The sequence below is a fragment of the Thamnophis sirtalis genome, unplaced genomic scaffold (assembly GCF_051295495.1).
Source record: "Thamnophis sirtalis isolate CommonGarterSnake01/CBP01778 unplaced genomic scaffold, rThaSir2_p1.2 scaffold_5, whole genome shotgun sequence".
NCBI classification, from domain to species: Eukaryota; Metazoa; Chordata; class Lepidosauria; order Squamata; family Natricidae; genus Thamnophis; species Thamnophis sirtalis.
In genome coordinates, this window is record NW_028261385.1 from 15,628,716 (window position 1) to 15,644,095 (window position 15,380).

Sequence of the window (15,380 nt, forward strand, 5' to 3'; positions counted from 1 at the left end):
AAGCTGCTGTCTTTTGATTGTTTATGTCTAATCTCCCATTTCTTATGAAAGGCCTCATTTTACTCCCAGGAAAGTAGACCCAGGAGGTAAAATGAGGATGACATGATAATGGTGATGTTGTGGATTATGAACTATTCTTGTTTAAATTACATTTCGAGGCTTTAATTCTAAATACTATAAGTATGTAGGAATTGTAAGCTACTCAGAGTTAGTCTCTAAAACTCCAAACAATGAATAAATGAGGGGAGCAATAGTTATAAATAAAATGTCTATACTTTAACAAAAGCAACAAAAGAAACACAACATTTAAAGACGTTTGTACCCAAAAATGCAGTTATTTTTATTTATTTAATTTATTTTCTTATTTCATTTTTATGCTGCCCCCTCCCCTATAAGGACCTACAATTTAAAGGACAAAAATAAAATCTGCACCTAATTTAAGAGACAAGAAGCCATTCCACAAGGAGCAACTAGACTAGATGAGACCAATTAAAATTCTTGCAAATTTTCCCACCTGTTGCTTTCTAGTTGCATTGGTTTGTAACTCCCTGCACGGCCAATGGATATATTAGAAAAGTTGGTTTTGTGGGATTTTCATGGAGCTCAAGCAATAATATCATTAATAAATACAGCTGTGGAATATAAAGTTTTTTTTAATATCTTTTTTTTTCTCCACCAATGATTAGTTTACATGTAAAATCTCATTTCTGAAATTATATTTAAGGTGAGTGAATAACTCTTCTCCATGTGGGACTGATTACACCTTAGATTTTTCTAATCAATTTAATTGCTCTATCAATTGAATAGTGTTACAAACTATTTGACCTACAATGCTATTGGTAGTATTATAAGGTAATTCTTTGAAGTGAACGCAAAGAACTGAAAACATTCATCCCATTAGCTGCTTTTATACAATTTTTTTGGTAATATATTTTTTATCTATATATAAATATTTTGAAATATTTTGAAAACAGTATATTGTCCAGGTATTTCATTTTAGTGAAAAAACAACAAATATAGTAACAATAATAATAATAAATGTAGTAATTATAACAAATAATTATAGTTGCATTAACTTATTTGTGCTTCTATTAAATATACTGGCATACTTATAGTCATACATAACGTTTATCTTTTACATACACATAGCAATGATCTTTCTTCTTCTAACTTCTACCTCTTGTATCTAATCTCACGTTAATATTCTATATCTCCTTTATCTTTTATTTTTAATGTAAGCCTATCCATCTCTGCACAGTTCAATGTTTTCCGAATTATATTTTCATCTGGTGGGGTGTTCTCATGTTTCCAATATTGTGCAAATACAATTCTCTCTGCTGTCAATACATGATGCAAAATACAAAATATTTTTGAGTGCAGCCAACACTGGGGCTTCAAGGTTGTGATTCAAATCATGCCGAAGGACAGTGAGGCCCACTGAATATGATTAGACTCACAGCATGCATCAGTTTGTTTGGCACATCTTGCTGAAAATATCTGTAATCAAAGTATTTCCACTAGAGAAAATGGAACCTATCGTTATTTCTTGAGCTCTATTGTGCTCCACTGCTGTTCAGAGTTCCAAATGCTGCATTTCAGGTCTTATCACTTCAGGCAACTGTATTTTTTGGAGTATAAGACGCATCTTTTTCCCTCAAAAAAGAGGCTGAAAATCTGGGTGTGTCTTATACACTGAATACAGCATTTTCTGCCTCCTGAAACCCCACCCCTTCAACAAAATGGCTGTGCATAGCCTTTAGGAAGCTTTCAGAGTGCTCCTGGGGGCTGGGGAGGGCAGGCTGGGGAGAGCAGAAATCCCCCCCCCCAGCCCTCAGGAGCATTCTATAAGCCTCCTAAAGGCTATGCATGCCCTTTTTTGTGTGAAAACGGGCCATTTTTGGGAGGTCTGCAGAGTGCAAAACCTTTTTTAAAAAATTTGCCTCTTCAAAATCTTGGTGCGTCTTATACTCCAGTGTGTCTTATACTCTGAAAAATATAGTAACTCCTTAATTTTAAGTGGAAGGAAGTGGCATATGGATACATTTTTCTCCATGTTTACCATCCTTCCCAATGAACGTTAAGATCTGGATAAGGGGCAGCTCCATTTTGTCCTGGGAGCCCAGCAATTTACGTTTGCATCAAATCACGAGCACATTTGCTATGTAGGAGTCTGTGCATCTGAATTCAAAGTGACACTAATACTATTATTTCACTACCAAATAAATATGTTCACTTCCATAAACATTTGGAAGAGCAACAAAGTAACCAATGTTGCATATTGTGAGTTCGAATTTGGCAGCAAAACCGATTGTACAAAATGTTTATTAAAAGATCCCTTTCAAATCTGCAATATGTCTTGTGGCCTTGATCGTCCTTTATCTGTCTGGCATGCTACTGCGTTAACCCCTTAGCTTTGAAAGAGAAATCAAGATTGCCTGGAATTGTCCATCTGGCAGGAAACTCCGTAAACAAAGAACTGAGCTCAGGAATTCAGCGTCTTGTCCACTGACCCTCAAGGACATGCATCAGAAAATCCATTCTATGATAACATCCTACCTTGCATGAAGAAAGAACTAGGAAAAGTGCTGGCTGGTGGTTTTGAGGATGGATAGCCGGGCGAATCCCGATTGTAATCGGCAGTGCTTGCAGAAGGGGCATAAACCTATGGACAGAAAGAACAAGAGCAAAATGTTAAATGCACTAATATCTTTCCAAGAATTAGAATTTTTTAATTTTTTTTAAACTGAACAGCACCACAGTATGATTCTCTTTATTGATATATGGCTGCAGTTAAAACCTACTTTAGCAAATATTGAATCTACTGCCGAAAATCTACTTTTCTAACCTTCAATTGGATAAAACAGTGCATCGTAGGGAAACAATTTTTGAAAATGAAACTCAAATGGATTATCTTATAAAAAATGAGCCCAAAATCTGGAAACCATGACTACTGCAGGACTGAAATTTGACAAAATTATGGCCTTTTCCATATCACTGCCAGGCATCCGTGATCATGTGATCATCACTTCCAATGTGCCCTGACAGATTCCGACAAGGAAAGTAAATGGAGAAGATGGTAGGAAGTCAGAAATCTCCTCTACTCCCACTAGGTTTGCCTGCCTGTGGTCATTCTGTTTCTTTTATAGGTCAGGAAATGTCTTTGAAACTATGACCCAATAGGTCACAGTTTGTCTAGAATAAAATAGAATAGAATAGTTGGAAGGGACCTTGGAGGTCTTCTAGTACAACCTCCTGCCTAGGCAGGAAACCCTACACCACTTCAGACAAATGGATATCCAACATCTTCTTTGAAACTTCCAGTGTTGGAGCATTCACAACTTCTGGAGGTAAATTGTTCCACTGATTAACTGTTCTCACTGTCAGGAAATTTCTCCTCAGTTCTAAGTTGCTTCTCTCCTTGATTAGCCTCCCCCCTCCACTGCGTCTTGTTCTACCCTCAGATGCTTTGGAGAATAGTTTGACTCCCTCTTCTTTGTGAGATATCGGAAGACTGCTATCATGTCTCCCCCTAGTCCTTCTTTCTATTAAACTAGACATACCCAGTTCCTGCAACTATTCTTCATATGTTTTAGCCTCCAGTCCCCACATCATCTTTGTTGCTCTTCTCTGCACTTTTTCTAGAGTCTCCACATCTTTTTTACATCATGGTGACCAAAACTGAATATCATGTTTAGTACATGATAACACGACTAAAATTTTCACCCTGAAAACCTCTCCTATTGAGGGATCATACACCTGTCTCCACTTTTCAATGAATTCAAATCCTGGGAGTATACACTTAAAAGGCCTACCCTAGTATTCCCACCCAATATAAATCCAAATATATATTCACAAAACAGAAGGAAAACTTATCACTCAGGATATCTTTTGCCATCTAAATTGCAGTTTTGTGGTATACAGTCTACTAAATAAGATACCAAAGACTCACAATTTTACTGTGGCATGCCAGCTTCCTATTCACTAATTTTCTTAAGAAAAATTGGTTTTGGAAAATAAATAAATAAATAGATGGAATCATGATCTTCATGATGGGGAAACACGACATATTTGGGACCCCCTTAGGAACAATGGAAAATACACCAGATTTGAGATGAAAAGGTATACCATTAGCACACTACCAGAGAAACATTAAATTTTATGAACCATCTGTTTTATAGCCTCCTCCAGTTTTTTCCAACCACAAGGAACTTTAGACATCACTTGGGCCAAGTCACCTAGTGAGCATCTGTGGTTGACAGTGGAACTGAATCTTGCTCGTCTGATACCTTAATTGCACCACACCGGCTCAATCCTGTTTGTTTTCATTGTTGCAAGAAGGCAGAAAGAGCTGGTCCTCTCTGTCTGTCTGTCTGTCTGTCTGTCAGTCATCTATCTACCTAACCTCCTATCGTGTTTCCTCGAAAATAAGATTCTGTCTTACATTTTTTTTGCCACCAAAAAATGGAACCAGGTCTGATTTTCAGAGCGGGGGGGGGGGATGTCATCCACTGACTCACTTCACTCGCGTGCATTGCCCCAGGCCTCCTTTTCGTTGTCAGAGGCCTTCAGGAACTTCTGCAGCTGGCAAGGCTTTCCCAAAGCCTTTATTGATCCATAGCTCTGTTATCGGCTGCAGAGGCCTTTAGGAAAGCCTTGCCAGCTGCAGAAGAAATGGGTTGGCAAGACAGGGTATGCGAGGCCTGGCTGCAAGTGTCCAAAGATAAGTAATAGGGCAGCTCTACCCCCCACCCACCCTAGTTTTTTACTCATGCACCCTGGAGTGGACAGGGTCTTAATTAGAGCTTATTTTTTGTGGGGGGAGGGCTTATATTGGGTGCATGTGTAAAAATCATTTTTTCATTTTTTCATTTTATTTAAATGTATAGGCCGCCCTTTTCCCTGAGGGGACTCAGGGTGGCTTACAATTAATGGGAAGGGAGTGTAGGACAAAACACAAGAAAGAAAAAAAGTGTGAATAAAAAATAAACCGATAAAACACAACATTCATTCAACATTCGGGTGGGGCAAGTACAGGTCTTATCCCCAGGCCTGACGGGCTAGCCAGATCTTGAGGGCTGTGCGGAAGGCCTGGACGGTGGTGAGGGTACGAATCTCCACAGGGAGATCGTTCCAAAGCGTCGGAGCTGCAACCGAGAAGGCTCTCCTCCGCGTAGTCGCCAGTCGGCACTGACTGGCGGATGGAATTCGGAGGAGGCCTACTCTATGCGATCTGATGGGACGAAGGGAGGTAATTGGCAGAAGGCGGTCTCTCAAATAGTCAGATCCACTACCATGGAGAGCTTGATGAATGGTGAGTCAAGCTAGGACTTACTTTCGGGGTAGGTTGTATTTTCAGGGAAACATGGCATCTAACCTGTTTTTCCGAAAATAAGCCCTCCCTGAAAATATTGCAACACAGCAGCAGCCATGAGGTGACCACGTTCGCTGCCTCCTGCACCTCATAAATAATAAGACCTCCCCAAAAACAAGGCCAAGTGCCTGTCCTTTTTTCGAGGAAACACAGAATCTATCTATCTATCTATCTATCTATCTATCTATCTATCTATCTATCTATCTATCTATCTATCTATCATCTACTTATCTATCACACATTTTTCACCCCTCTGTATTATCTTTTACTGCCTCTGTTTCCAATGTGAAAAATATCTGTGGAAGCAGTTTTCTGAACATGCCTTCTCTTGGGACTTGAAGCTCTGGAAGCCAATGAAGCTGCTGACCTCAGGGAAATGATTTCACAGTGAAAGAGAAGACATACATCCTGAAGTTTGATATTATTGCATGCCCTAGCACACTGTTCAAGAATGAAATATGGTACATTGAAAAAAAAATTAAGTGCTTAGGTTAGGCTGCATCTTTTCAACAGACAATTTCTTCCATTCCTGAAATGAAATCTATCTGGCTCTGGAAATCTGAATTTATCTGTACATCATGCTCAATTAAAAAAAAAAAAACCCAAACAGTGGGACATAACATGATTATTGTAACTAACCTGAACTTAGTCTGTACTACAAATGAATGCAAATTTGAATTTAATCTGTACTATTTTGAAATGAAGAATGGAGTTGCACATGATTGAATAACTGATATGCAAGAGAGAACAAAAAAACTAGATCAGAATGTTTCTTCTTCATTATATTATTTTGAATAGACAAATATTATTATCCTATGGAAGGCATACAATCATGCTGGTCCTTCTAACTATATTAATAGCAGAATGCAAATGCAATTGATTCACCAAATCCCTTGTCACTGCAGAACTTTTCATTTGCTCACACTTCCTTAATTTCAACCCATAAATCCATCACCACAGGGATGAGGATTTCTGGCAGAAAATATGAATGAAACAAGCTGTAAGAAATAAAATAAGGAGACGACAGGAGAGATACATATGCAGTTAGTCCTCAACATACGACTGGGATGGAGCCTGTAAGTCTTAATGACCTGTTTTTGTGGCAGTCATTAAGCAAATCTATTGCTCATTGTGGAGAGTTTTTGCCAGAAACCAGAAGTAAATGTTGGTTTTCAGCCAAAATGTCACACAACTGACCATGGGATGCTGCAAATGGCTGTAAATGCAGGCCGGTTGCCAACTGCCCAAAATATGGTCATGTGACTGGGGGAGGGCAGCCCCTAGAACTTCAAAACCGGGCAATGAGTATCTTGGGGGGGGTGTAATTTCAAACAGTTACTAAGCAACCAGTTGTAAGTTGGGGATTATGTTTACATCAGACAGAATAGATCAGGGATGTCAAACTCAAGGCCCGGGAGGGCGGATCTGTCCCGTGTGGTGCTTAGATCTGGCCCACAAGGCCACCATGGAAAAAGTGAAGGACTAGCCCATAATGCCTCTGCCAGCGAAAACGGAACTTGCATACGGCGCTCCTGAGCTCTGTTTTCACTGGCAGCGGGTTGCAAGAGACCATTGCAGCAGAAAACAGAGCTGTGGAGCCTGTTTTCCTCTAGCAGAGTGCTCAAGCCACCACAGGTGCCCCGGACACGAGTAACATCAAGCCGATCATGCCCACTATGGCCACACCCACTCCCCCCCCCCCGAGGTCAAACACAACTCTGATGTGGCCTTCAATGAAATCGAGTTTGACACCCCTGTCATAGATACCAATATGTGGAACACATTTAAGCTGGAGCCGAGTTTCTGAACTTGGAAAGGAAAAAAAATATTGTAGTACAGTATTAGATCTGCTGTCACTGAAAGTCAATAGTAAGGCACACTATATCTGGAAGAATTGTAATATCATGAATGTAATTTTTAAAAAGTCTTTAAACTGCTCTATTATATGGAAGTAGAGTTCAAACAATAATGGAACAGTGAAAGAAAACATCAAATCATTCCTTTGTTCCCAGGGAGTCCACAGGAGAGATACATATGCAGAGAGATACATATCCCAAGACTAGAAATGGAATTTCAAAAGCATGACTCAAAAGCACTGAAAGTTCTAAACATATCCCAGGATACTAAACCTGCTTTTTTTTTTTTTGAGAAGCTCAAAACAACTAGTAAAAATCCAGATCAGCCCAAGACCACCAAAGCAGTGTGCATGCATTTGGGGAGTTGGGCTATCTCTTTTTTAGTGCTCCGCATATTTGTGAGTACAGTAAACTTAGTAAATATGCCAAAACTTAATTTACTTAACATTTGTTTACTAATAAACGGAGATCCCCCCCCCCCACTAACAATTCTTTCCAGGGTGAAAACAAACTCTATTTAAAAAACTTTTGATTTCTTGTAAGTGCCTGGGCACTTCAGTGTTCACGGATACATTTTTTTTTGCCTTTGTTGACTTTATATATACAGATATTTGTATAGTTAATGTTTCTGTTTTTTAAGATCTTACAATTCCAGATGGTCAGGAAGACCAAAACATTCTCATTATCTTGATGAAAATGGATACCTTCCTGCCTCCATTTTGAAGCAAGCAAGCAAGGAGATCACAAACTAGCCACAGTCCTATTTGGATATTGACGGGTTACAGCAAAATGAATGGAAAAAAAATAATAACAACTACAAACCAGAAGGGGAAAGAAGAATACAAATATGCACCTTACAAATAGGACGATAGTTTGCTTCAGAGAATAACTGGTGCAACCAAGGAGAGAGATCTTAAAAATAATGAATGATGACCATAATAAAGATACGATGCTGTAGTGTATAGTCTTGCATAATTGTTCTCACAATATTTTATTGCTTGGATAGAAAGCATTGTTATAGCCCTGGTTATAATTATTATACAGTAGTAAGTTAAAAGACTTTTTGGGGAAGTATTTGAAATAATTGTGTTTTAGAGAAATAACAGAAGGCATAGAATCCAAAGGGTGGGAGAGTGGTAGATGGTGATGTCATCTTTAATGCTTTGTCCATTATGTTTTTGTTAATTATTTATTAAGCAATTTGATTATATGCAGAGCCCAAAGGACAATTCAGCCTTTTTAAAAAAAATAAATAAATAAAACCAGAAATGCTGCTATCATAATTAACCACTTGCAGATATAACCACACAGGCTAAGAAAGCAGTATAGCCAAGAAATCCATCCCATTTCTATAACCCATTTTATGGATTCAGTTTAATATCACATCAAGCCAAAAGATATTTTTATCTGGATGGAAGGACCTGGCTCAACTACCCACCTGCAATTTTTTTTTTTTACTTGTGGTTTGCAAACTAACCTAGGAGAAAATCTGAGTGAAGTCAGAGTCTAGTTAAAGTATCCATGAGCGTCACATCAGGGGCACAAACAAAAGGCAGTGCTTCTAACGATAGACCTGGCTGGGCTGTTTTCTGGTCTTAGGCTGTGCCATCTGGAATTGGGAAGTTTCCTTTCTCATTCAATACACTCCACCGGAGAATAACAAAGAAAAGTCACATTTAGGTTAATGGCTCCTTTAGGGATTGATGTGGCAAGCAGTAGCAATCACTTCACATTCCAAATGAATGAGAGACTGGATAGCTGAACACTGTTTCTCAACATAAAATATCATGCACGTGCACCCAGGCGCACCTCCCCAACCTATTAGAACAATGAAGACTCTTTCCTCTAATTTCTTTGCTTTGTGTTTGGGGATAGCATGGATAAACACACACACACACACACAAATCTGGTAGAGACAAGTTCCCCGAGGATGGGCTCCCGCACGAGTCCGAAGGTTCGGAAGTGTTGTGGCCCACCAGCAGCTAGTGGAGCTGGCAGCAGAGTCGGACAGTGAGGAGGTTGGGGAGGAGCATGGGCCAGTCCTGGAGGCTGTGGAAGGCTCGGATGAAGGCTCTGCGTCAGAGGCAGAGACAGGGCCAAAGCCGTCTGGCAGTGATCAGGTGCCTATGGAGCTAAACAGCAGTGAGGCAGAGGAACAGCAAGAGCCTGTTCTCAGTGTGCGAATGCACAGAACCGCCACAAGAAAAGAACAATTCAGAAATCAGAAATGGGAGTAAAGTCACAGGTGGAAGGTGATTGACCCCCTCCCATAGGAAATAAAAGAGGAGCGAAAGGGGAGTGGGTATTTTGCAGGAAACAATTTGTTTGTTCGGTCATTGGATTCGTTTCAGGAGTGTGAAGATCTGTCCGTGAATCTCAGAGACTCTGTGCCCAGTCTTTCCTTGCACAGCACCTCATTGGAAAATATTTATATGGCAGCTTTCCAAGATAGATAGTCTGCAGTCATAAATATTCCTTTGAAAGACTGTTTGCCAGGCCTTGCTGAATGTGAATGAGAAGAATTCCCATGCATTTAATAAAAGGGGTTTTGTCGGGACCAGGACTCTGCCTCGTGTTTTTTGGGGAAGCCTAGGTAAGAATAGATGACGGACCCAGACTGGATCCTGCAACATTATACTGAGACATGTGTACTTGCTTTCTCTCCCTCTCCCTCTCTCTCTCTCACACACAAACATACCCACACCACACTGTATACTTGTGTTGAGCAATGAAAAACTCCTCTTGCAGTTGTTTGTCCCAGACTTGTGTCTGTCTGTCTTAGTCTTCTTTGTAGGGTGCAACAGAGGACAAGAGTTTTCAAAATTCAGCCTGAACAGCATCCAGTAAGAGGATTGTGGGGACTGGCCTTCAGAGAAGTATGTTATGAAGAATGAAATGGAAAAAAATCTGGAGTATCACATTTGTACTGGCAGAAAGTCTCTGTGTTTTCCATATTCTCACTTATAAAAGTTTCCAGAATATAGTAAAAAGGCTGCACGAGGGAGAAGAATACGCGAATCTTTTCTCTACATACACACGGAGAATTTTTATATGAGATTTTTGGAAATCAAGAAGAAGCACTGGACAAAAATATACCTGATTATTTTGCATAATGGGTAGAAGTTGTTCGAATGTGGTATCATGGGAATCTGAAATAACAAAAATTATTATAAATGTCTGTGTTCTGATAGTTAACTGCCCATAAGAGAACATTCAGTACTTCTGGGATATGGAGGAAATAACTTCAGTAAAAAAAAATCTCTCCAAATTCTTGGAAGTTTCTCATAATTGGGGTTTGCAACCTAGAAATGCTGATCTAAAAATATTCCATCCTTTCCTGGGAGCATCTGTCTATTATAAATAATACAGTCTATTTCAGACAGAATGATTTCAATCCTCCAAACCATTTTTACAAATGGCAAAATCTGCTATGCAAGCATTTCTATCTTATAAAGCAAAATGACCATCTGATTATGTTACATTACCGTTTCCTAACTATCAACTAGAATATCATGAATATCATGAATTTCTAGTTGTAGGTTTAAACTTACATATTTCCCTGGTTTGGATGTGATTGGGATATGTGCTTGGTTTGTACTTGCGTGCAAGCAGACTCCTTTACAGGTAGTGCTCAAGATATGACAGTTCATTCAACAACCAATCAAAGTTATGATAGGGTACTGACAACTGGCTATCACGTAGAAGTCCCATGGTCACGTGATTGAAATTTGGACCCTTTGCAAATGATTTGCATTTAGAAGAGTTGCAGCATCCTGCAATCAGATGTTCACCAATTCCAATCTTCCCTGCTGGCTTCCCACAAGTCAATGAGGAAACCAGCAGGGATGGTTGTAAGTCAATCCAATAAACCACTCACACTGCTTTTTTTCTCCTGAGGATCTCTACTACAGAATACAAGATCCCAGGGATCTCGTACTCCCCATATCCCCCTCCTATCCATACACACTCCATAGCATGTACATCTGTCTGCAGAAGGACTTCACTAGTCCACCTACGTCCTTAGCAGCCACTCGTAGCCCTTGGCAACCCACGGATGGCACTCCACCCCCCCCCTGCTGCACAAGCACCCCCCCTCCTTGCTTGGGACTCCCACTTCTTCCAACTTGATGACTCACACAAGCGTGAGGCCTGGACTGCCAACACTAAGTGATACAATTATGTGATATTGTGCTTTACAACCGCATCATTTAGCAACAGAAATTCTAGCCCAATGGCTGTCATAATCCTATAATCACCTACATATATTTTAACGGGACCAAATTATAGGATTATTTGTACTACGGATAAAATTCCAATAGCACCACTAGACGTGATATGAAAAAACTACAAAGGTTTTCTTTTAACTTTGAAGCACCCATATGGGTCTGTTCATTATACTGAGCGGGGGGGGGGGGGGGGAGAAACCCATGTCGAACTGAAAAGTTACTTCCTTGTAAAATAAACCCAATACTTTTTGCTTTGTCTTCAGAGCAACTTTGGATAACTCTGTTCTATCTTCTATATGACATCTCTTCAGATATTTGAAGATAAGTTTCCCCCAAATCTTCTGTCCTCCCAGTTCAACATTGCCAAAACCTCCAGCTACTCCCCAACAGTTTTTCCTTCTAGACTTCTTATCTTACATTTCAGTTTTTCAATGACATGCCCAGAGGCGGATCCAATATTCTAGGTATGGTCTGCTCAATGCACAATAGGGAGGAATACTTGTTTGTCAAAAAGGTACATAGTCTATTCTGATTGATACCTATGATGGGACTTTAAGTCTGACTACAGGCCATAAAATTCCAGACAAAGACAATAGCAATCCAAATTACTATTTAAATTATGCATAAAAACAGGAGTTGAGGTCACCTTGGGAAGCTTTAACCTACCATATAGCTGCCACTACTGCAGTTATATCAAGTAAAAAGCTGCAGGATGCTCTAGAAATTTTGTATTCTAGTAGGAACACTCAAGGAATATGAGGACAGCAAAGTGAGATGAGATTAGCAAGAAGTTCTGAGCACATTGGAATGCAACTGTGCAGAGTATGGGGCAGCTGGTAGCCATTTAGTGAGATAAAGAAATTGGTGTGTTAAAGATGTAGATTAACTGTTTTTCCCCATTTTGTGAGTACAGCAGAAAGACCAAAAAGAAGCAATCTTGAATTGGAAGAAATTATTTCCTAAAGCAAACCAAGAAAATGGACGGTGATGTGACTAAATTGAAATACATAAATAAGATCTACAGTATCTGACTGATAAGTTGTGAAGCTACCCAGGGTTGTACTGGACTTGGGCAACCTAAAAAAAATAATGAATCGATCAACCAATCAACAAAAATAATTGATAATGATCCATACATACTATATAGCCAAAATAGCAGTAGAGTATCATCAATGCCATATACATTTTTATCTCCTGCTCTAATGGTCCAAATAAAGCTTACGGGACTTACTCTTAGCATCATGACCATGATGTGTCAAATTTACAGGTATCCAACCTTCTCATAGTAAGAGACATGGAAGCCAGAATGCTATGGTTTTTATCCAACCGTGTTAAAAGCATAGAATAGAAATTACTCTGGAAACATCTTGGTGTATTATTTAGAATACTGCATCATCAATTCATGGGAAGAACATCTTTCTTCCAGATTAAGAGCCTCTGTAATTTTAAAATCTGCTTAGATGGATTTGATCAACTCTGGAAAAAGTTAGTCTTGTTCTTAGGCGTTACCATTACATCTGAATACGGGTGTTGAATATGTCACATTATTTTCTATCATCTTTGACAAAAAATACTTTGCCCAGAGAGTATTTTTTTTAAAACATCCCCTTTCATGACCTATTTACAAACAGAATGAGGTTCCTAAACAAATTATTTCAAATATTTACACTTTGGTACATTCCAGCTCTAATCTCTATTCCTACAGCAATTTTATTGCCTCCTCACTTCCATATGCTAGCAACCATTTGAAACTATGCCTCAAAGAATTCACTTTGTAAATAGCAGTGCAACAAGAATGTGCTTTTGAATATTTTCAGATGAGCATAATGCAAATTCCAATTCAGCTATCAACTCAAAATATTCATTAATATGAGCAATCATACAGCACAATTAATGAATTCTTGATTACTGGTTGGTGGAAACATATTTGTCAGGTCACATTAATTGCAAAATGAACAGCACGTTTTGAAGTTCGTTCAAAACAAGGCAAACTACAAAATCAAAAATATACAAGCAAAAATGGCATATATATATATATATATATATATATGTATGTATGTATGTATGTATGTATGTATGTATGTATGTATGTATGTATGTATATATATATATCTCATCAGCTAGCCACACCCTTACTGGGAATCGAACCTGTGCTCTATTGCCTCTAAGGCAGATGTGTTAACCATTGAGCTACAGGGCTCGACTCCTTATCAGCGAGGCCAGGGTGAAAGGTATATATTTAAAGTCACAACCCCTGGTATGCCCAAATATGGGAGGAAGGTCACACTTCCACTCTCTGTCTTCGGCTCGTCACAAGAGACCATCCAGACAGAAACCCAATATTTTATATATATATATATGTGTGTGTGTGTGTGTGTATGTATGTATGTATGTATGTATGTATGTATGTATGTATGTATGTGTATATATATATATATATATATATATATATATATATATATATATATATATATATATATATATATATATATATATATATATATATATATATATATATATATTACTGTTTATATGTATGCACATACATATCTGGGAAATATATTTAAACAACCTATTTTTACTGCTACCCACTTGTGAAGTTGAAGTAATTTTGTTAGGGTAATTATTACAGAAAGTCCACAAATCAAATTAAATTACAAAATTCATATCTTAAGTCACTGTGGCTGTCCCACCTTTAGGAAAAAAGAATAGAAAAATCTGGATAAATATAGGGTACCAAACTATCAAAGCTATGGGACTATCAATTGTAGTTGCTATATATTAAAACTAGAGATGATAAAAAGTTTATGGACATTTCAACTGCTCAGAATGTTACACAGAATTCTGGAAGGAAAACTTGCAATGAAGGGGAAAAGCAGACGTATCCTAATTGAAGACACTTTTTATGTTAAAAGTATAAAGTTGGGGTATAAAACAGAATGATTTCCCAAAAAACTGTTGAATATGAATGAAGTTTCTAAAGTATTTTCATAGCATCTGTTTGTGTGAATAAGTGTTCAATATGTATGTTATGTATTTTTAATCTTTTAAAAATTAATTTAATTCAATTTAGTCCAGTTAATCTAAAGGTGCAGATACTCATTTTACCACATTCGGAAAGCCACTATGGAAATGTTTCATTTCGAAGAAAAGAATATACTATTTTTTAAAAAAATGTTGGAAGAAATCACCCAGTTTGTCAGAAATTTTGCTTGAACAAATGTTCAAAGGATTCTCCTAAGCTGCTCCTAAGACAGACATATATTTAAAAAGCCAGTTTTTCTTTTTGTTTCCCTTGTGTGTTCTGCATCAGGGGTAGGAATATCTCTTACTCTTTGGAAGAATATCTTCCTGCTGTAGAAAGAAAGCATCACCTTGCTATGTTTTTCATGCTCTTATTTTTGTTATCGTCCTATTGGAATCAATTCTTCAATAATGACTTCCTGGGAAAATTAGCTATTTATAATTTGCCAAAGTTAAACCTGAGGAAAGGACGGCAAAAGTTATTACTCATCCTTTACCACAGGACTGCTTAGTTAACTCCATCTATACAGAAGCAAGCTTCATGAAGTTAGTGAAAAAGGAGGAAGGAGGGAGGAGGAGGAGGAAGAGGAGGAGATATCCAGTTAGAGAATAAAACACTTTAGCACTTTATTGAGAGCACATTAGATCATCTACCAATAGATTCATCATTTATATCTCAGATATAAATGATAATATAAATAATGTCTTAACATCTCATGACAAACAGGGAAACCTTTCCAATCTCATTCCTAAACATTTACATTTTGGGTATAAATCAATTTTGTAATGACACTGCCTCAGACAGAGCTGGTGTGCAATCTGAGGATGCCCCCAGACTCAGGGCTTCTGCTCAAAGAGCAGGTACCACCGACAGCTAGGAAGACCTTTGCACACCTTGTGTGC

General features: G+C 38.4%; 1 protein-coding gene across 18 annotated transcripts in view; it reads right to left on the reverse strand.

The window, feature by feature from the left end:
• The window catches only part of TCF4 (transcription factor 4), a 417,049-nt gene that overhangs the window by 65,599 nt on the left and 336,070 nt on the right, over positions 1–15,380 (reverse strand). For 17 of the 18 annotated variants that reach the window (XR_015696633.1, XR_015696636.1, XR_015696632.1 and 14 more), the window contains one exon: positions 2,557–2,662. Coding sequence is in view for 1 of the 18 variants with exons in the window: in XM_087715341.1 (XP_087571467.1) it covers positions 2,557–2,662 (106 nt within the window). In the remaining 17 variants the exon portion in view is untranslated. Of the gene's footprint in view, positions 1–2,556; positions 2,663–10,323; positions 10,377–15,380 lie in introns of all 18 variants that reach the window. The other variant, XR_015696646.1, reaches the window with a different exon arrangement.